The sequence below is a fragment of the Pelophylax lessonae genome (assembly GCF_965119305.1).
Source record: "Pelophylax lessonae genome assembly, chromosome: 3".
NCBI lineage: Eukaryota > Metazoa > Chordata > Amphibia > Anura > Ranidae > Pelophylax > Pelophylax lessonae.
This window is the reverse complement of record NC_138770.1, coordinates 342,858,172-342,880,275: the sequence shown is the minus strand read 5'-3', so window position 1 is coordinate 342,880,275 and position 22,104 is coordinate 342,858,172. Positions and strand designations below refer to the sequence as shown.

At 38.4% G+C, this 22,104-nt stretch overlaps 1 protein-coding gene across 1 annotated transcript in view; it reads right to left on the bottom strand.

The window, feature by feature from the left end:
* The window catches only part of COL19A1 (collagen type XIX alpha 1 chain), a 1,241,599-nt gene that overhangs the window by 711,478 nt on the left and 508,017 nt on the right, over positions 1–22,104 (bottom strand). The window contains exons 14-15 of the mRNA XM_082249430.1: positions 5,729–5,782; positions 3,150–3,185 (exon numbers count right to left, since the gene is read on the bottom strand). Coding sequence (XP_082105556.1) covers positions 3,150–3,185; positions 5,729–5,782 — 90 coding nt within the window. The remainder of the gene's footprint in view (positions 1–3,149; positions 3,186–5,728; positions 5,783–22,104) is intronic.

Below are 22,104 nucleotides of genomic sequence, written 5' to 3'. Positions count from 1 at the left end.
TGCACACTCCCTAAGTAATAAAGTCACATAAAATGAAACTTTATTACTTAGTCCTAAATATTCTATTTATTTTGCTACATTTTATTTAAAAAAATGAAATAAAAAAAAAAAATGTGGAAAACATTGTGAAATAAGTAAGTAATTCCCTTTGGAAAAAAGAGATTTACACTAGGTACACACTCTGTATATAAAATAACCTTTAAGAAAGCATTTGTCTTTCTGAACTGGCTCTGAATGGTGTGAATTATATGTTTATAAAGAAAAAACGCTTAAACTAAGAGGCTTTTATTAATGCCAACTAAGGGGAAAGATTACCTATGATATTCCTTCCTTTAATTTTCCACCAGTAACATTTCAAAAATTGTTGATGTCTACGAATGCTTAATTAGTATAATAAAGAGGCAAGTTCTAATAATTTGAAACTTGGGAGCACTGTCTTTGTGAATCATCTCATTCTTCCCTCTTCCCACATATCAGTCACTTTGACATAGCTGCATGGATTTTGATTTAGTAGGATTCAATCAGGTGATATTAGATGCAAAGATCATATGCTAATTCTGGATTTCTATGAAGAATTTTTAGAAGCCAGCAGAGGAACCCCTAATTTGCTGTCCAGGGTGAGTATAACGTGCTTGCAGGCCTAAAGGTCATATTGTGATAACCCTCCTATGCATTTGAGCAATTACAGTCTTTAGGTGACTGCTATAATAATTTTTATTTTTTTTTTTAAATGGTTAATTATAAACCACAGTCATTGTTAACTGCCATGTGACTAACTGCAGCCTCAGTAAATGCCAGCTGGACAAAGTCAGGGCATTCTACTAGTTGATATAATACAATCCAAAGGAATCTTTGACAATTCTTGGATTTTAAATTTTTAATCATAAACTAAGAACTATGCAGTGATGCCAGAACTCCAGATCCGCAAACTTTTTTCATGTTAGTGATTTATTAATGAAGCCACTGGATTTGCATTAAAGCCAATAAACCATAAATTCAGTTATTAGGGAAGCAATGGCATGAGTACAGGTTTCTTTTAAGCTACTTCTCTATAGCACACACATCCGTTCTGACAAGCATTTCAAATAAAAGCTTGCTTTGTGCCACTCAACAAAGAATAAAATGTCACTTTCCACTATCAGCAAGACAAAGTTTCTAAACAAAAAAGTAATTTTCACAGAAAGTATTATTGACCTCTAGCAGTGATAACCGAATGATATAAAATCAATTAGAGTGACTTAGTGGGAATCTGTGACTAGTGACATGTAGCATGTGCATCATGGGAATTCCACGAGTGCATGATAATAGAGTGGCTACTGATGGATGCTTTCTTTTCTCACATTCTAAAACAACAATCTTTTTTCAAAGTTATTCTGTGGCTTCCTTTCCTCAGTAATGTCTCGTTTTGCCTTATTCTTTTCTCACCTGTCTTCCTGAAGCAATTTAGGGAATCAGATGCAGCAGCATCTCTATAACAATAACTGAATAATGAGTAGCTTGATCTGTCCCTGTAGAGCAATTAAAGCTCTGTGGCAGATCTGTGCATTGAGCCCATGAAATCTTTGCCTTAATTAACTCCAGGTTACTCACTACAGGAAATTCTGAAGCCCAAGATTTCCAGCAAGAGCTTACATTATAGGCCAGTTACATTTCTTTACAAAAATCAATGATCAGGGATATGAGAAAATTAACACATTCTAAAAATGTCGATATAACATTAGAGCAACAAGGTTAGGAAGCAACAGATAAAATGTTTGTTAAAAAAAGGGGAAAAAAATGCTAGCAAACCTCAGATGCTATTTAACATGGATAGGAATACTATGAAAACCTCAGCTAGAAAGATCCAAGTGATGGATGGTATTAAACACACAAAGGTCGAAATACAGATGTAGAACTGTCAAATGGGATTTGATGTTGTCAAGTCTGCTGCACAAATTAACCATGATGAATTAAGTTCTGAAACCGCAACATCATGTGTCTCTCTAACCAGAATGCAAAAAAAAAAGGAACAAAAACAACAATAAAACAAAGTTGCAGCTTAAACAGGTGTTTAATTGTTCTAAAAAAAAATGTAATTACTTTTAGTTTAGGTATTATTATTGAGAGTTAGGACCACTAAATTACCAAAAGTAGAGCACATCTAAATTAAAATTATTAACTGTTTTCTTCCTAAAACAATCCTCACGTAACCTATCTTCTAACAGTTATGTGTGTTTATATATATAGCATACCCCCTTAGGTGCTGCTGGAGAATTTGGTCCTAGTTTCCCCTTTAAAGTGCACACAGCCTAGGGGATATTTTAGGGTTTTTATTGGAACAGGAACTTGGATAGGGAGCATGGGATACTGCAAGGAACTTCAACTAGACAACTTGAGGACTCCTTAACTGCTGGCTCTACTTTACACACTGCTGGATTCACTTCACACAGGATTCTTAATGTTGCTGGGGATTTGTATTCCTTCAGGAGGGTAAAAGCTACATACTTTCCCTTCTTCTCATTTTTGGGGGTCGTTTATTCACTGGTAAGCCACAGGATCACCGGTTGCCTCCTGAGGATATCCTCAGGCTCTTCCCAGTGAGGGAGATGTAGACTCACACCACCACAATAAAAGTGTTCAATATTTTAAAATGCAGGTCATCAAACATGTTAGTTTCAAAATTGGACAAAATTCATGTGATCCAGAAAAAAATCAAAGTTTAAATGTTGTGGATCAGTTACCAATTCTAATTGTAATTCACATGGCATTGCCAAAATTATGTAATCCCTATATTATCTCCAAGCTGATGTTCTGTGGAAGTCTAATCTTAAGCAGGGTATACACAGATCAAAATTGAGCAGTTCAGCAGGAATTGGCTAACCTTTAGTCCACGTGTACTGCTGTCTGTTTAACAGAAACTGGTCTAACGACTAGCTTCTGTTGAATGATCATGCTGTAAAAGCAGCATTTGGTAAGACAATATCATGAGTTTAATCCCCTAATATGTAACTGGTATGTGTAATAATCCCACAATATGTCAGTATACTTCTTTTAAACCTGCTGGTACAAAATGTTCATTGGTTGGTCAATGTGAACAGTCTCACATAGTGCATGAAACTCAGGTGAATAAAAACGAGTGCATTTGATAGCCTTTATTTATGTATACTTACAGGCATTGCTGCTGGACCTGGTGGTCCCATTTGACCCTTTAAAAGAAAAAAATATACAAATTGTTTCTATTTTTAGGAGTAAAAATGCTGAAATATGATTCAAACTAGTGATCTGTTATAATGATAATCCTAATTTCTTTGGCAAAGGTAAAGTGTTTGTTACCATAAAAAAATAAAATAAAAAAAGATCCTGTTCCCTTAAAGCATGGTATACAGCACAGTATTTGTGCTGTGTCATTTGGCCCACTTGTAACACCTAAAAAACCTGGCTGATCCTGCCAGGCCCCCCCCCCCCCTGTAAACTGACCACTGTGTATCATGGCTGCTGAGCCCTGATTCCATGGTCAGTTTACGTGCCTCTGTCATCCGTAGCCCTGCACTGTTCTCCTCTGTGCTCCCTCCCCTCCCTGCCTGTCTGCTCATCAGTTCCTGCCCCCTCCCCTCCTGCTGCTCTCATATTTATTTAAAATCATCTAGTCTCCTCTGTAATATAACAATAAGTGTCCCTGTGTCTGTGTTATATAAATAAATTGTGATCTGTACTTAAATCTGAGCAGCTCTCGGCGATCACGTCACCACTCTCTCTCTCTTCTCTTCTCCTCCTCCCCAGCTGACATCAGAGGCCGTGCTTGGCCATGCCCACTGGAGCTGTCAGGTGGGCAGAGAAGAGAACAGAGAAGTCAGCTGAACGCTGAGAGCTGCTCTGATTAAGGTACAGATCTGCATATTTTTTCTGGGACACTTATTGTTATATTACAGATATTCCCTATATTACAGGGATTTGATGATTTTATATAAGTGGCTTAACAACCACTGTAATACTTCTCTGCCAGACAAAATGTTTGTGCCAGAGGACTTCATTAGCCTTTAAACTAAAAATAATTACCATTTTTAATACTCTAGTCAAGTAGACAAGTGTTATTTGACTGTAAGGAACCAGAAAGTATTGAACATTTTGCTCCTACTAGATTAGTTTAAAATGTCACTGTTGAGATGGTATCCACTATAATTCAGTGATCAACATACATAAACAATTGGGGCTGAAGGATTATTACTATAAGAAACTGAAAATAATCCTTTATATACACCAAGTTTGGCTTGGGTAAAGCCAGGACACCTTTCACTTTCCACTAAACTCTTTTTACAGACATGAGCTGATCTTGTAATCTCCAAAGTATTATAGTATAATCTATTCAAAGCTGACTTTTTCATTTTTTGGTAGACTGCAGAAAATTTCACAACCCACTAACTTAAGCCTGATACACACTATGAGTTTTTTTTTTTGTTCAACCCAGACCGACAGCTCCAGTCGGAGGTGCTGTACTAACTATGCAAAGTTAGTATATCGATCTCCCTTGCTGAGCTGTTGTGTTCTGATAGAGGGATGACCCCCACCAGAACACTTCGATCAGTGATCTCCGCCATTGGCTGGAAGCACTGATCGGGGGTCGGTCTGCTGCTGGTTTTCCAGCATGCTCACTCAAAAGAAGCCGGCCAAATGGCGGCTCACTCAAAAGAAGCCAGCCAAATGTCCGGCTTCTGTCAGACAGGGTGGCATACTCACGGGCCCAATGTCTCCTGACATTCTGTCAGTGTGTAAGGGGCTTTATTTTGTCTCATCTATGTTTTCAGGTCTGTCTATGTATTTATATAACCACTTTTTCTGAATTCTTTTGAATTGTTATTAAGAAGAATACAATGGTGTAGACTGGCTAAAAGTAAATAAGCTGTTCACTCTGCAAAGGGATTGGCACTATTCAAGGGATTTTTCCCCAGAACATATAAAATGTGGTGAAATTTTACTTTGTAAAGAATACTCAATCATCTGCAAGGATAATAAAAAAAAAAAAAAAAAAATATATATATATATATATATATATATATATATATATATATATATATATATATATATATACACACACACACACACACCCTACTCTCATTAAAAACAATGAACCTCCATTTTTCCATATACACATATATAAGTAACTAAAAATTGTGTGAACCACAAGCTTATTTTATCTCCTAGGTACCCCAGAATCTCTACCCACTGAAGTTGATTTACTAAAGGCAAATAGATTGTTCACTTTGCAAGGGAATTTTCCCCAGATCTTAGTGAAGGTATTAATAAGGTGAAGTTCTGCTGGCTTCTATAATTTAGTTGTGTGCAAACAAAAACGCTGTTTTATATATATCTACATACAATATATATATAATGCTGTGCTAGAATATAAAAGTCCATTATAAGTCCATTAAATGTTCCATGCTACAGAAATCTATAAAAAAATTTTTAAAAAATAACATTTAGACTTTAATAGCACCCAATAATCCTAGAGAAACACTGACAAAAAACCTTTATGCCATTATCTGTTAAATTACATTCAAGGTCCATACCAATAACATGCATTGTTAACATCCAGTGAACTGTGTAAAGTGCATAAAATTGTGTATAAATACTGATATGATGTTTTAGCCACTCTTGCATTCTTCGTAAATGAGAATCCTTGAAACAATGATTGCATTTTTATATGAACAATAATTTTCTTTGCCACTGAAATTTAATGGAAAGTATATTCTACCTTTTCTCCCTTGGGGCCGGTTGGACCTGGAAGACCTGAAATTCCATCCAAACCCTTTGAAAAGAAAAAAAGAGTTTATATATATATAATTAGAAACTGCATATATTACTACTGAATTATTAACATGGCGATAATAATAAAAACAACTTAGATGTTCTGTACCCTCCAATCTTCATTCCACAGATCACAGTAAGTGGAAATATAGAGACAGGCTGGCACTAAAATGATAAGCAACATCTGTGCATTGGTGGATGCAGAGCATTAAATCAGCAAGTGTTCTAAATACTAAATATCTGTGCAACTTCTCTTCTTGCTAAAATTACATTAATTTACCATCTGGAAGAAGCATCATTTAGAGTTATGAGATTTTAAATACCCACTTGAATTAAATTAGTGTAGGAATAAATAGTTCTGATTTAGCTGTTAGTTGGCCTTTAACAAGCTCACAAAATGCTTCATAAGGTAAATTGGAAGTTTAAGTCCCCTTGTTCATCTATAAACCCTTTAAAGTATAATAAAGTACTGTTTTTTTTTTTCTCTTATGAGTTTGTTTTATTTGTCATATTATTGACGTTTAGAGATATTTTTACAATAAAGATGAGGTTTTCCTGAAAAGAGGAATTTGCTGAATCAAATGTTCAGAAAATCAGTTTACTCAAGATTAGATTGCTTAATGTGTTCCACGTACATGTAAGTATGTTTTACAACTAGAGAAACATGTGGTTTTTAAATTACATGATCATATACGTAAATGAGAATATTTAGGCATAGCTAGGTTATACTGAAGGGAAAAATGCCTAAAGGAATCGAAAATCTCCCCACATCTATTTTAGCTTGTTCAACCCACCTCACCATATACTGTTCTCATATACTTTCTCATTAGTCTCAAATTCAATTCACTAAGCTTTACCGCATGCAGTAAGGGTATTATGTTACTCATTTGCATACATTATCGCATGCAGTAAGAGAATTATGTTACTCATTTGCATACATTATCGCATGCAGTAAATAAAGTCCAATTCATTGGAACAAAAAAATTTTTGCGGTAAACAGCGGGAAAAAAAAAATTGTCGGCAAATGCCACAAAAAAATCGTGAGGTAATCTTCATTCACAAATGAAACAGGAACTAAAAAAAGGTGCGATATTTAACACCACCCATTTAGTGGGGACAGCCAGTGTGGTACCAGAAAAAGGGGCCTATTCAGACTATTCTCAGAATGGGGCATTCCACCCACCGAGAGCCTAATTCAGTCCACAGAAGACCCACAAAAATTGCCTTAATTCCCCCCACAGGAAGGGGTACTATTCCACCCACAGAAAGGGGTGCAATACTAACCTCAGAGAGGAGTCTAATTCCACTCACAGAGGACCCTATGAAGGTTGACACTATTGCACCAGCAGTGGACACACAAAAATATTGCTCTATGCATCACGAGTACACAAGTTTTTAAATTAAATGCAAGCATCAACTGAACTTTAAAAAAAAAAAATAAAAAAAGAATACATTTTTTTTAGTCCCCGTTCACACTGGGGCGACCTGTGAGGCGACCTGGTCGCCTCACAGGTCGCCGTAGGTCGCCTTCCATAGGGAAGCTGCGGACCCATTCTAATAGGAGCGACACAAGTCTCTCCAACTTAGAAAAAGGGTCCGGAGCTTCTTTGGGGCGACCCGGAGCGACCGTCATAGACTTCAATGTTATGAAGTCCGTGCCGGCCGCTCCGAGGTCGCGGGGCGAGCAGCGCGCCGCGACCTCGGAGGTCGCCTCGGGAAGTAGCGTCGCTGCTATGTGAACGGGGCCTTAAAGTAAATGTTGTTTAAAAAAGTGCAACAATGTAGTATGTCAACCCACACAATTTTTCCAGCTAGAAGCGACCTCTTGAAGTGGCCACTGTAATACTTTTGGTTATATACACCATTACAACAAGTTAAAGTTGGATAAGAACATGAAAAATAAATAAAAATGTTTAAAACAATTCTAAAAAAAAGTTTTCTTTACTTTCCACTATATAAACATAGGCAGCAGCACAGAATTGGGCCAAAAACATAAAACAATGTAGTAAAGAGCACTTTCAACAGGTCTTGTAAGCCATACATTTACAAAAAAACACATTCTTATGAATGTATGGCATAATGGATTTAGTTAAGGAGTGCAACACAGCTTACCAGCTATTTTCAGGTAATAGAGTTTTACATGGAGAAGACTAGTGATGAGCCAAACACCCCCCTGTTCGGTTCGCACCAGACCATCTTGAACAGGGGAAATGTTCTAGTGAGCTCCATTAAAGTCTATGGGACACAAACATAAAAAATTCTAAGTCCTAATTTTAAAGGCTTAAATGCAAGTTATTGGCCCAAAAAGGTGTATGGGAACCTGGGTACTGCCATGGGGGACATGAATCAATGCAAATTTTTTTTTTTTTTTAAAAAAACAATTGTTTTTACAGGAGCAGTGATTTTATTAATGCTCAAAGTGAAACAATAAAAATGAAAAATTCCTTTAAATATTGTGCCTGGGGTGCCCCCTTAATGTGCCTGTAAAGTGGCGCATTTGTACGATGTATGTAGCCTGCTGCAGCAATACTGACATTTCTAAAGGAAAAAAATGTAATTTAAGCTTGCTTGAGGCTGTAATGTATTGTCGGCTCCCGGCGATACAAATTAAGAAAAAAAAAAACAGTGTGGGGCCACCCCGAAATCCATACCAGGCCCCTCAGGTCTGGTATGGATTTTAAGGGGAACCCCAAACCAAAATTTTTAAAAAATGGCATGGGATTTCCCCTAAAATCCATACCAGACCCTTATCCGAGCACACAGCCTGACTGGCCAGGATGGGGATGGGGGCGAGTGAGCGCCCCACTCCTGAACCATACAAGGCTACATGCCCTCAACATGGGGGGGTGGTTGCTTTGGGGCAGGGGGCAGATGGGTGTCAGCACACATGGCACATTCAGTATAAATCTTACCTTGCTGAAAGATAGACTAGCTCGGAGGACGGGGAGCGTGTTTCCCGAAACTCGTCAGTGGTCCAGATTGCTCCAGATATGAATACTTCCACATGTGGTGGACTCATTCAATGCGATCTATGCTCTTCATGTCTGTGAGGATGTTTTTGGCTTTTTAATAAAAGTTTTTAAAGGTGTCCAAGGGTAATGCACCAGGTGTTTGCGCCTCCTTTCTTTCTTTCTTTCTTATGCACTTCTGATTAGAGATGTCCCGAACTATTCGCTGGCGAACAGTTCCCGGCGAAGATCGCTTGTTCGCGTTTGCCGCGGCGGGCGAACATATGCGATGTTCGGTCCGCCCCCTATACATCATCATTGAGCAAACTTTGACCCTGTACCTCACAGTCAGCAGACACATTCCAGCCAATCAGCATACCCTCCCTCCCAGACCCTCCCACCTCCTATAAAAAAGCAAGGACAGCATCCATCTTAGATTCATTCTGAAGCTGCAGTGTTAGTTAGAGCAGGGAGAGTGCTGCTGCTGCTGCTGAATTAATAGGGAAACCATTAGCTAGGTCAGTGTTCTGTGTCCACTCCTGCTGTAAGGACAGCGTCCTGACAGCACCCCAAAAAGCCCTTTTTAGGGCTGGTACATCAGTCTGCTTTTATTTTATTTTTTCTATATATATATATATATATATATATATATATATATATATATATACAGACTGTACTATGTGCACACCACTCATATCGGGTGGCACAGTACCTTGCAGATAAAAAAGTCATTTAATTTTTACCCTTTAATATAATTGCAGTTGCCTGCCAGTGTGTGTTAAGCCCACTGACTGAACTGTGCCCACTGCCAGTGCCCACCACTCATATAGGGTGGCACAGCACCTTGCAGATAAAAAATCCATTAAATGTTTCCTCTGTAATATAATTGCAGTTGCCTGCCAGTGAGTGTCAAGTCTACAGACTGTACTGTGCCCACTGCCCACCACTCATATAGGGTGGCACAGAACCTTGCAGATAAAACATTCATTTAATTTTTCCTCTGTAATATAATTGCAGTTGCCTGCCAGTGAGTGACAGGTCCATAGACTGTACTGTGCCCACTGCCCACCACTCATATAGGGTGGCACAGCACCTTGCAGATAAAAAATTCATTTAATTTTTCCTATAATAAAAAATAAAATTCATCCATAAAAAACAGGAACTGGCTTTTTCAGTAGCGCAGGGATGGTGATAACCTCTTACCAAATAAATGGGATGATAACATATACCAAAATATATGAATCAGATGTGATAAATATAAGCATAAAATCATAAATACATAAAAGCATGAGATCACATCAATAGGAGTCCATAAAGTCCATAGGTATAAAGTGCATAGAGCAATGAAAGTGCAAACATGAAGGATCACAGGTGCGACTTATGGGGATCACCCTTGCTTGCCACCACCACACAGTGCCAGGAGAAGTAGCTGAAATTCAGACTCACCAGACGCCTATGCCTAACCACTCTCATGGACTAGGCAACAACAGCATATAGTAAAATCAGGTTTCCTCCAGATCTCTGATTTGTGCTGCAAAGACTCCTCTGGAAGATTTCCTGGTAAATTTATAGTGCACTAGAGTTTGCATCGCACAGACCTCGCATGTGATTTCCTGAGCAGTGTGCTGCGAATCACATGCAATGTCTGTCATTGCACAAATGTGAACCGGCGCTAAAACGTAAAATGCTATAAGGAACTTACCTTAAAGAACCGACACGTGCGATAAATTACCACATGCAAAAATGCAGTAGTTACCGAACAATAGAAAAAATATTGCATTCATTATTTAACACTAAATTCTTAGTGTATTGAACTTTCACAACTGATTTACTGCATGCGTTATTTTACTGCATTTTATTTGCCGTTATTTAACTCTGAAATAACCCCAAAGCCCTACTTCATAGTAGCCATGATTTATTTACCATGTACTTATAATGGCCAACTAGATTGTAACAGTGATATGCAGTTTGGGATAATTTGTTCTATAATTTAGTTTTGTATTTTTGTTGCAAACCAGCAGTTCTGATGGCAACGCTGGCCCAGAAATATGAAACATTGATGTGCATTGCTCTGTTCAGTAGCCTTAAAGTCTAACTATAGCAAATTCTCGACCACAACACTCTTTTTGATAATTGAAGTGCTTGAGGTCATTGGGGCCGTATTAGTGCATTTGCATGTCCCCTTCAGATCTACAGCGACTGCACTTCCAAGTGCACTTGTTGTGCAGAGTGGATTTGCGTTTAGTAAATAAACCCCATTGTCTTCCTGTGAACCCAGGGCAGCTGGATGACATACCCCAAGAGGGTGTGTCCATGACACCCAGGGCTCAAAGGAAGTAGGCTATCCAGAGGAGGAATGCTATCCAGTTGAGAAAATGAATTTCTGTAGTGGAAAGAGCTAGTATTGTAAACAGAGCTTGTCTTTTTTAATTTCAACTTTATCGGTGAAATCATTTTGGGTAGATTTTTCATTAAGCTGAAGTTAGGCTTGAATCAAACCTGCACTTTACCCATCCCCAGCAGCATATGTTTAACTTTTCTTTGTTCCTCTGATGCTCTGTTCAATGCTGCGAGCTAAATAAAACACCCGGTAGCATGTGACTCAACTCATGTGAAACTGTTCTGCCAACACAGGGAGTACAATAGCTCTGGGAAGACAATGTCTCCAGCATCTTGTAGCCCATACAGGGAAAACAAGAGGAGCAAAAAGGAATGAAGTATATGCTGCTAGGTAGGGCTTCACTTTAAAGTACACCTGCCACAAGAGTTATGGAAGTTTACCAATGCTTTCCTTTTGAAAATGCTAGTAAGCTGGTTGCGTTTGATTCAATACTTTTGTGACACAGACCCAGAACTAGTATAGTATAAGTATGTTCTGAAAATGTTCTGAAAATTTTCAGTGTTCCTTATTTCTTTTTTTTCCTGGGCCTGCGAGTCAAAAAAGATATAGGCAATGGATCAATATGATTGCCAGGAAATCAGTATCCTGATAAGAAGATGTTAACAGTGACAGCCCCATAATTCTCTCATGACAGGTGTTATTTAAAAAAGGAATAAACCTCTAGGTTTGTAATGGAAGTGTTAATATGGGAATACCATCTGTTTCTACCTTATATAGACTCAATTGTGGTTTGCATTATCATCTATAATATTTTTTTAATATATATTTTTTTACTTTTGTTTTTTTTTGTAGTCTTCAAAAATATTAGAATTTGTGTATACTATAATTAACATGGTATACAAAGTAAGCTGCTCTCATATTCGAATTTGGTGTGGTTGTGTGGAGCTCTGGACTTGTAGCTTTAATGGACTACGAGTACAGTAATCGGTCCATTGACATTTTCCCCAGCTTTCTAACTGAAAGCACCTACAGATGCATCAAGTAGAAAGCTGGGAAAATGTTTGTAGGCTCCTGTAGAAAAAAATAATAAATGCACACTTTTTTCCTGCAAATGTGTGCATGTATTATTTTATTAAAGGTGAACCTAGCCTTTAAAATGTCAATCCGCTTACAGCTGATATTTGAGTTTTTAGTTGATGCTGAAGCATAAAACCTCTGACAGATTTTACAGACCTTCAAGACAACACTAATGAAAAATCTCTGTTTAGACCTGCTGGGCTCTGGTAAGGAGAAAAGGTGACCACAGGCAATTCTAATTTTTTTTAAATAGTTTAGTAACATTATAGGTATGACAAATTTTTTGTAAGGGCTATAGGGAAATTTAGTTAGAGAGAAAGAGACAGAGTCTGAGCCACACAGCTTCTGCTGTGATCACTCAACAGACTCCATGTGCTGTTGCTTCTTCCTCTCCCAGTCTGACTTTTGCTGTACAGGAACAGCAATAGGCTGATACCAGGTCAAATTCAGGTACTTCTAATATTTGCATTTAAAAAATACATTTGATGATGTATTAATGAATATAAGACTGCAAATATTTTGTCTTGTATATCTAGAGTTTGGCTTTGAAGTGGTTATAAAGGTAAAATATTTTTTACCTCAATGCATTCTTTATACTGTATAAAGACAAAACCTTTCAGTAGCTGTTCCTCCATTCCTGCTCCCTAAATACTCACCTGAATCCTACATCGATCCAGCTTTGTGCTTGTCAGCACCTTTTCTCTCCCCTCTCTCACAGGCTTGGCTGAGAGCAGTGGGAGCCTGGGGCCACTGCATTTGTCAGTAAAATTCTGGGAGTGGGAAGAAGGGAATAGGGCCAAGCTGCGCTGTGTGTGTCTATAGACACATACACAGCCTGGCTCAGGAGCCGGCCTGCTTGAGTTGCAATAAATTAAGCAGCTTCCTGTGGTGGCACACGGAGAAGAGGCAAAGCTGAAAGTGCCTGCGGGGGACCCCAGAAGAGGAGGTTTCGGGCACCTTTCTGTGAGCAGGTAAATATAACCTCTTTTCTACTTTAGGAAAAAAAATGACACTTTACAACCACTAACTAACTAGCTACTAACCATGGATGGAAAAATAGAAAAGAGTATATGACCTCAAAAAGCTGTGGACTATGCCAGCGCTATATAATAATACCTAACAATACCATTTTTTAGAAGCTGCCATCAACTGCTTACCTCTTGCAGTCCACTTATGACTTGCTTCCTTACATATCTTTCTTCCTATCTCTTCCTGGTTCAGGTACTACTCTGCATTATAATGTGCTGCATTGCATTGTAAAAATAGGTGCAGGTACATTCTTTTATTCACTCTTGTGTGTTTCAGTTTATTAAGTACACTTTGATGAGCGGTTTCCGCCATTGGCCAAAGCACTGATCACTGATCGGGAGCAGGTCGGTTGCTGGTTTTCAACCATGCTTATCCAACAGAAGCTGGCTAAACGCCCACCTTCTGTTGGACAGGGTGCCATACACACGGGCCGAATGTCATCCGTTTCTTTTTAACCAACCGATGTCGGCTGGCATTCGGACGTGTGGGGCTTTAGGCAGTGTGGGACTTTAGGCAATGTGATCACTTTATATGGAAATTTAATAAGCCTCAAAGCATATTCAAACATACCTGCACTATTTTTAGCCAACACAGCATTCCACAACACACAATGCATTTATAGAAATGAAAAAAAAGGGGGGGGGGGGGTAAAAAATGGCGCTGCCAATAATATACAAAAAATAAATAAAATGTAAAATGGACCATCAATAAATGTGTTTGCAAATTAAATTGTGTGAATGAACAAATGAGTGATGAAAGTGGAAGACACTGTTCCAAGAAAGTAAATCCAAATGTAAAAAGCCTATATATATATATATATATATATATATATATATTCATATATACATGCAATAAACATAAGTACAATATATATATATATATATATATATATATATATATATATATATATGTATACACTATCAAACCATAAATGCAATCAATATATATATATATATATATATATATATATATATATATATATATATATATATATATATACTTGTATTTTTTGCACTTATGTTTATTGCATGTATATATATATATATATATATATATATATATATATATATATATATATATATATATATATATATATATATATATATATTAGCTTTTTACATTTGGATTTACTTTCTTGGATCATAGGAGTGTCTTCCACTTACATCACTTATTTGTTCATTCACACAATTTAGATTGCAAACATGTTTATTGATGGTCCAAAAAGTATTACATTATATTTATTTGTTTGTATATATCATTGGCAGAACCATTTTTTACCTCCCCCTTTTTTAATTCCTATTCCTGATTTCCCACTGTGGGATCTCTGAGGTAGGCTGCAGCCCTTCCCTAATTACCATAGCGTGGAATCCTTAATTAAACACAATGCATTTATATCTAAGAATTATGTGCATTAGAGTCCTATTTAAAATGAATAGCAATAGACCAAAAAGCACATATACCCCCTTTTTGCTTGCAGTAATGTGTATCATAATGTATGTTAATACATGCACCTATGCAAACACAATAGTAAGAGGAAACCCCATATCTTATTTAGTGTGCTGAGTGACTGCTGCAGTAAATTTAGGAGCAATCATGTGACTATTTGACCTGCTACTGAAATTGTGACTCACTTAGCCTCCTAGTTTTAATTCAGCTTGGTTTTTAATTAGTGGTATTCTTTGTATTAAAAGTTTATGTGATGAGTCCCGCGCTGTCTGGGGAAATGTGTAGTTAAAGTGGACCTATCCCAGATGCTGCATGTATCAGTACTGTAAACCATGCAGTGTGAAGCTGAAAAATAAGGGGTGGGGGATACTGCGCTTCTGGGAAGAAAAATGGCTCGTCTTCCAATAAATACTTGATCAAATTCAGGTGTGTAATACAAAAATGTGAATTAAATAATAAAAATATATTGGAATCCTTCTACAAGTGGAGAAATCTTAAGATAATCTTGGTTCAATCAAGTATATTCGTGTAAACAATTCATGAATAAATAAATAAGATTAAGTGCTATAATTAATGTATAAAACCATCAAGTGTAAAATGAATAAATGTGATCTATAGTAAAAAAATAATAAAATATATACAACACCCCTCTATTCTCTAAAAAGCCATAAATGCATTCAGTGACAGGTAAAAGTGCTCAGTGCATAAGAAGGTGCATAAATTCATTCAATATATTAAACGTAATGTCCTGAGTGCTCAGAAAAAAATTCCAACAAATAGTCCAATAGTGTATCCAGATAGGGAAATCCTAAAGGTGTTGACCCTTCACCTAACACCGTGCTTAAATAGTGGGGTGCTTCTGCTCTCTTATATACCCCTCTGGGTGTGCTAGTCGCTCACCTCAAGATCTCAAAACATGTGCCTTATCAGAAATCCAAGGGGCTCCTTTTCACTCCTGCTCTGTTATCCAGTGGGTAATGTTGTATAGGCTGCCTAGGATGGATCAGCTTCCTATCCTTTTCCAAGTCCCCAGCGAATCTCAAAATCAGAAAGGCTCAAAATAGTGCAGTATAGTCATGCATAAAAGACTTTATTACCACATAGATTAAAAAGACTCACATTAGCCAGTAAAGCCAGTAAAGACAGGGGATTCTCTCCCCCTGAAGAAGCCACGTGATGCGGAAGTGGCGTAACGCGTAGGGACGCTAGACAGGAAGTGACGCACACACGAGGAAGTGAGGACCGCGATCTTCCTCGAGTCTTCTATTGAATGCGCAATGCTTTACTGGCTAATGTGAGTCTTTTTAATTTATGTGGTAATAAAGTCTTTTATGCATGAGAATACTGCACTATTTTGAGCCTTTCTGATTTTGAGATTTGCTGGGGACTTGGAAAAGGATAGGAAGCTGATCCATCCTAGGCAGTCTATACAACATTACCCACTGGATAACAGAGCAGGAGTGAAAAGGAGCCCCTTGGATTTCTGATAAGGCACATGTTTTGAGATCTTGAGGTGAGCGACTAGCACACCCAGAGGGGTATATAAGAGAGAAGAAGCACCCCACTATTTAAGCACGGTGTTAGGTGAAGGGTCAACACCTTTAGGATTTCCCTATCTGGATACACTATTGGACTATTTGTTGGAATTTTTTTCTGAGCACTCAGGACATTACGTTTAATATATTGAATGAATTTATGCACCTTCTTATGCACTGAGCACTTTTACCTGTCACTGAATGCATTTATGGCTTTTTAGAGAATAGAGTGGTGTTGTATATATTTTATTATTTTTTTACTATAGATCACATTTATTCATTTTACACTTGATGGTTTTTTACATTAATTATAGCACTTAATCTTATTTATTTATTCATGAATTGTTTACACGAATATACTTGATTGAACCAAGATTATCTTAAAATTTCTCCACTTGTAGAAGGATTCCAATATATTTTTATTATTTAATTCACATTTTTTTATTACACACCTGAATTTGATCAAGTATTTATTGGAAGACGAGCCATTTTTCTTCCCAGAAGCGCAGTATCCCCCACCCCTTATTTATTCTTTGTATTTCTCCTTCCATAACCATTTTGCTAATTCTTGACTATGCCATCGAGTCAATCCTGAGAGCCAGAACCTTGGAGCTGTTGCACAAATAAACCCATCTTCGCCATTAGGGGGTGACACATCTTTCACCATCTACTCATGGCACAGTGAAATAATAGGGGTTGATTTACTATAAGGTAAATAGGTTGTTCACTTTGCAAGGGAATTCAACCACCTAGCATCTACTAATAATATTTCTGAAAAGTGATAACTTAAGTTTCATTTCCTCCTTCCATAGTGCAAAATAAAAGCCATTGGTAATTAGTTATGAACATTTGAAACCCAGCTCATTATTTTAGTGTCTGTATAAAATGTTACATTTCACTTGTAGATGCTATGCATTGCAACAGCAGTGTAACAGCTGCAACCAGCTGAGATTATTGCCTTACAGTAACAGCACAGTCAACTTAATATAACATATTACATTCTGTCAGATTTAGCAGTCATACGTGATTGTGGAATTGGTAAAACTAGGATTATGTTTCAACAGGGATAACAAAACATAGATCAGAGTTCATGACTTAACCCAAAAATTGGCACTAAGCATGCAAGTGAATATGTGTTAACATGGACAGTAAAGCTCAAATAACATTCAGATGACTTTTATTTAACATTTTTATTTAGATACATGCTGGCAAATAAAGCAAACTTTGGCATTAAGACTGACATCTCAGATGATATTCCTGAAGAACACTTCAAGACTTTTCATTTTTTTTTTGTCTGTGCTTTTTTTTTTCAATTTTCCTATATTTCTTCTGACTTTGTAAAGTGGATTTGCACCTGTGAAGTTTGTCACTTCACATTAGGTTATACATAATGACTCCTTGAATAGATACAGACCTGGAATTTTATCATTGCTAATGACAGACTATTCTGTTAAACCCAGGAGCAACTGTTGATTTATATTATTTAGCATCTGCCTGCCAGACTTTTAAACCTGCATTATGTTTTCCATAAAAACTTGCACTTACAGTAAATATATTAAGATAATCAGGAAGATATGCAAAATAAAACTCAAAGGTCCATAAAAATCATGGTTCTTTGCTTAGTTATCTAAAAAAAATAATAGGCAACCAGTGGGTCGACAGTTATCACTGAACTACAAATCCCAACAGGCATTGATCATTGTTCAGCTAGAAAAACACACATTGGAATGTTATCAAGAGTGCTGTAGATGCCCTTTCAAATTTCATTGGGAAACAACACCTAAAGTGACAGCCCAATTCATGTACCTGTCACAAATTCTGTTAAGGACTTACTCGTGCACAATTCAATATGTATGGGAGAGAATTGGGATATGTCACATGTTGGTGTATCAAAGTGTGGAAGGTGTGATTACTGCCTGTATGTAATTCAGGGTAGTCAGAAACAAAAAAGAGTTGGTACAACATGGTTGTCCAACAGAAGATTAGCGGACTGAGCAGGCAAAAATTGTTTGGTTAAAAATATTTAAATTTTATTCAACACATTGTTTAAAAAGAAAGGGCATATGTGCATATATATACAATAAAAAATGAGCTCTGAATAGGAAAAACCTCCATACAGGTTCCAAGTGGTTATGCAAATATTATATAAGATTTTTACACAAGAGGTACATATGTTGTGCTGGTCTGGAAAGGTCAACGTGTTTCGCATTACGCTTCTTCAGGACCACAGACGATTAGGTACTCTCTCCTGCAATGCAATACACCACGTCATCCATAGCAGATCAACGGCCAATGGGGGGCAAAAGGGGGGAACTAGACACCCACCTTTGGTTCCAATTAATCTCCCATAGAGGGCAGCGGGGCAACGAGTAACACCTTAAATCAGCCGGAACCAGATTAGTGCCTTGTAGGCTGTAAGGATAAGGATGTCAGCTCATAGGAATATTAAAGTTCTCCTTTATCTATTTTTGTTTCATTTTTCGTGTATCATTAGATAAACAGTTCCAATATTCTGGAATAGAAAGCTCCCAACTGAATCTCCTGTATGATAAGCCGCACAGACACCTTGCAGCTCTGGGTTTCTATTGTTAAAGATGTAGCACTTGAGAAGATATACTTCCATCTAAGAAGGAGGGAGGGTAATCCCATGCTTCAGGTAGATTCTTAAAACCTTGTACGTGTATCTTCATTCGTGTCCCGCCGCGAATGAAGGCGGGACACGAATGAAGATACACGTACAAGGTTTTAAGAATCTACCTGAAGCATGGGATTACCCTCCCTCCTTCTTAGATAGAAGTATATCTTCTCAAGTGCTACATCTTTAACAATAGAAACGCAGAGCTGCAAGGTGTCTGTGCGGCTTATCATACAGGAGATTCAGTTGGGAGCTTTCTATCCCAGAATATTGGAACCGTTAATCTAATGATACACGAAAAATGAAACAAAAATAGATAAAGGAGAACTTTAATATTCCTATGAGCTGACATCCTTATCCTTACAGCCTACAAGGCACTAATCTGGTTCCTGCTGATTTAAGGTGTTACTCGTTGCCCCGCCGCCCTCTGTGGGAGATTAATTGGAACCATAGGTGGGTGTCTAGTTCCCCCCCTTTTGCCCCCCATTGGCCGTTCATCTGCTTTGGATGACGTGGTGTATTGCATTGCAGGAGAGAGTACCTAATCGTCTGTGGTCCTGAAGAAGCGTAATGTGAAACGCGTTGACCTTTCCAGACCAGCACAACATATGTACCTCTTGTGTAAAAATCATATATAATATTTGCATAACCACTTGGAATCTGTATGGAGGTTTTTCCTATTCAGAGTTCATTTTTTATTGTATATATATATGCACATATGCCCTTTCTTTTTAAACAATGTGTTGAATAAAATTTAAATATTTTTATCCAAACAATTTTTGCCTGCTCAGTATGTGCCTCTAAAGTCCGCTAATCTTCCGTTGGACAACCATGTTGTACCAACTCTTTTTTGTTTCTGCTTACAATTAGGATTATGGTACACAAGGGTTAGCTCAATTGTTCTCTCCCCCATTTTCTAATTCAGGGTAGTGTTCTGACACCCTCTAAATTACAGGATGGAAACTTACATTTTTACATAATGCAAGCATACAATTTGATGTCTCCAGATGCCAGACACTCTGTTTTGAAACATGATGGGAAAATTGATGGATTGAAAATTTGGGTGGTTAAGAGGGTCCCTGATGACATCCAGTGGATCCAAGTGCATTTGGGACCCCTTACAGGTTTAATTGAAAGTGTTAGTTTTAGCCCATTTTTGTATTCCTTTGTATTAGGATGCCTACCTTTACATGCACATGAACTTTAATGGAATCCCAGCCTTAGTTCATAGGGTTCAATATTGAGTTGGCCCACCCTTTGCAGTTATAACAGCTTCAACTCTTCTGGGAAGGTTGTACACAAGGGCTGGAGTGTGTCTATCAGAATGTTTGACCATTATTCCAGAAACGCATATGTGGGGTCAGGCACTGATGTTGGATGAGAAGGCCTGGCTTTTAGTCTCTGCTCTAATTCATCCCAAAGGTGTTCTTTTGGGTTGAGGTCAGGACTCTATGCAGGCCAATCAAGGTCCTCCACCCCAAATGTGCTCATCCATTTCTTTATGGACCTTGCTTTGTGCACTAGTCCAAATCATTTGGTGGAGGGGGAATTAAGGTGTGGGGTCGTTTTTCAGAGGTTGGGCTTGGTTCCTTAGTTCCAGTGAAGGGTACTCTTAAGGCGTCAGCATGCCAAGACATTTTGGACAATTTAATGCTCCCAACTTTGGGGGAACAGTTTGGGGATAGCCCCTTCCTGCTCCAACATGAATGCGCACCAGTGCACAAAGCATGATCCAAAAAGACGTGGATGAGTGAGTTTGGGGTGGGGGAACATGACTGGCCTGCATAGAGTCCTGACCTCAACCCGATAGAACACCTTTGGGATGAATTAGAGCGGAGACTGCAAGCCAGGCCTTCTTATGCAACATCAGTGCCTGACCTAACAAAAGCGCTTCTAGAAGAACAGTGTTGCATTGTGTTGTTGGAGATAGAGCAGGGCTCAGTGATAGCTAGTGTTATTATGATTGAGTGTAGCATGTCAGTGTAGTGTTAGTGTAGTGTTAGTGTAGTGTCAGTGTTTGACAGCATTACATTTAGTGCTGTATACATAGGCAAAGGTGAACATGGTCTGTCCTCAGGGCAGGGCACGTTTTTCTCTTTTTACTGATGTTGGGCATACTATCTAGCCACAGCATGCAGAGGAGGTGGTGGACTGGCTTGCTAAACCATCCTCATCCTCCTCATCCTCTATCACCCAAGCTGAAACTAGGTCACAGTCCATTGCAGCTGCCAGAGCGGCCTATTCTGCCTCCTTGTTCACAGCTACTCCTGCCATTGCCCAACCATCATGCACAAGAGAGTCAGCTGAATTATTTGACCACAATGTCAGCCACTTGCTTCTGAAAGATGCACAGCCATTTATTGATTCTAATATTGGTTCTGAGCATGAGGAAGAGAATAACATGAGCCTACAGAAAGGGGATAACACAGATAAACAAAAATTTGGAAGTCATGTTCCCCCAACCACAGCGTATTGCCACGTTGGCTTCAGTGAATAGGTCACTGACTCTAGTTGGGTGCCTGCTAGAGCAGAGGAGGAAAGTGAGGGGGGGACAAGCCCAACGAGGCAGTATGTCCTCCAGAGGCAGCCATCATAGAACAGTAGGGAGCAGCCACTCTGTTCCATTAGATTGGAGAGTTCCTATTTCCTGGCTCACTTCCTAGAGCTTAGCTGTCTGGGCATTTTTAACACATGTGCAGCCTGATGGCACTGTTGCAATTTGCAATCTCTGCGCGAAGCATATGAAATGTGAAAAAAACACCAGCCATTTGGGTACTACATGCTTGACAAGGCATTTAACCTTCCACCACTCAGCCTGTTGGCAACAGCACCTGAAAGCCTCACAAAAGGGACATAACTTCTTCTCCTCACTCCTCAGCTTTTATCTCTACCCCCGCTATATATCATGATGACCTCTCAGCAGCCTCCACTGACATGGATGATGGTATAGCAAAGGGTGTCACAGTACCTTGCAGCAAGTCTGCCGTTAGCACACCACCATCTGTAGAGTATAATTTCTCTGCCCCAGCTGCTGCATCGAAAAAAAATATACACTCCCTGCCACCCATATGCCCAAAATTTAAATTCCAGCTTGACCATATTGCTGGCTTTAGAACTCCTGCCTTTCCGCCTGGTGGATTCTGCCCCCTTCCATAAATTTGCAGAATGTGCTGTACCACAATGGCAGGGTTAAAACCGCTATTTATTTTCACGTAAGGCACATAACCCATAAGGAGTTACAGTGTGCAGGCACCAGCAACACCCAAGGCCCAATTTTTATGCACCTGTGTGACATAATTTTTAAGAACAGAG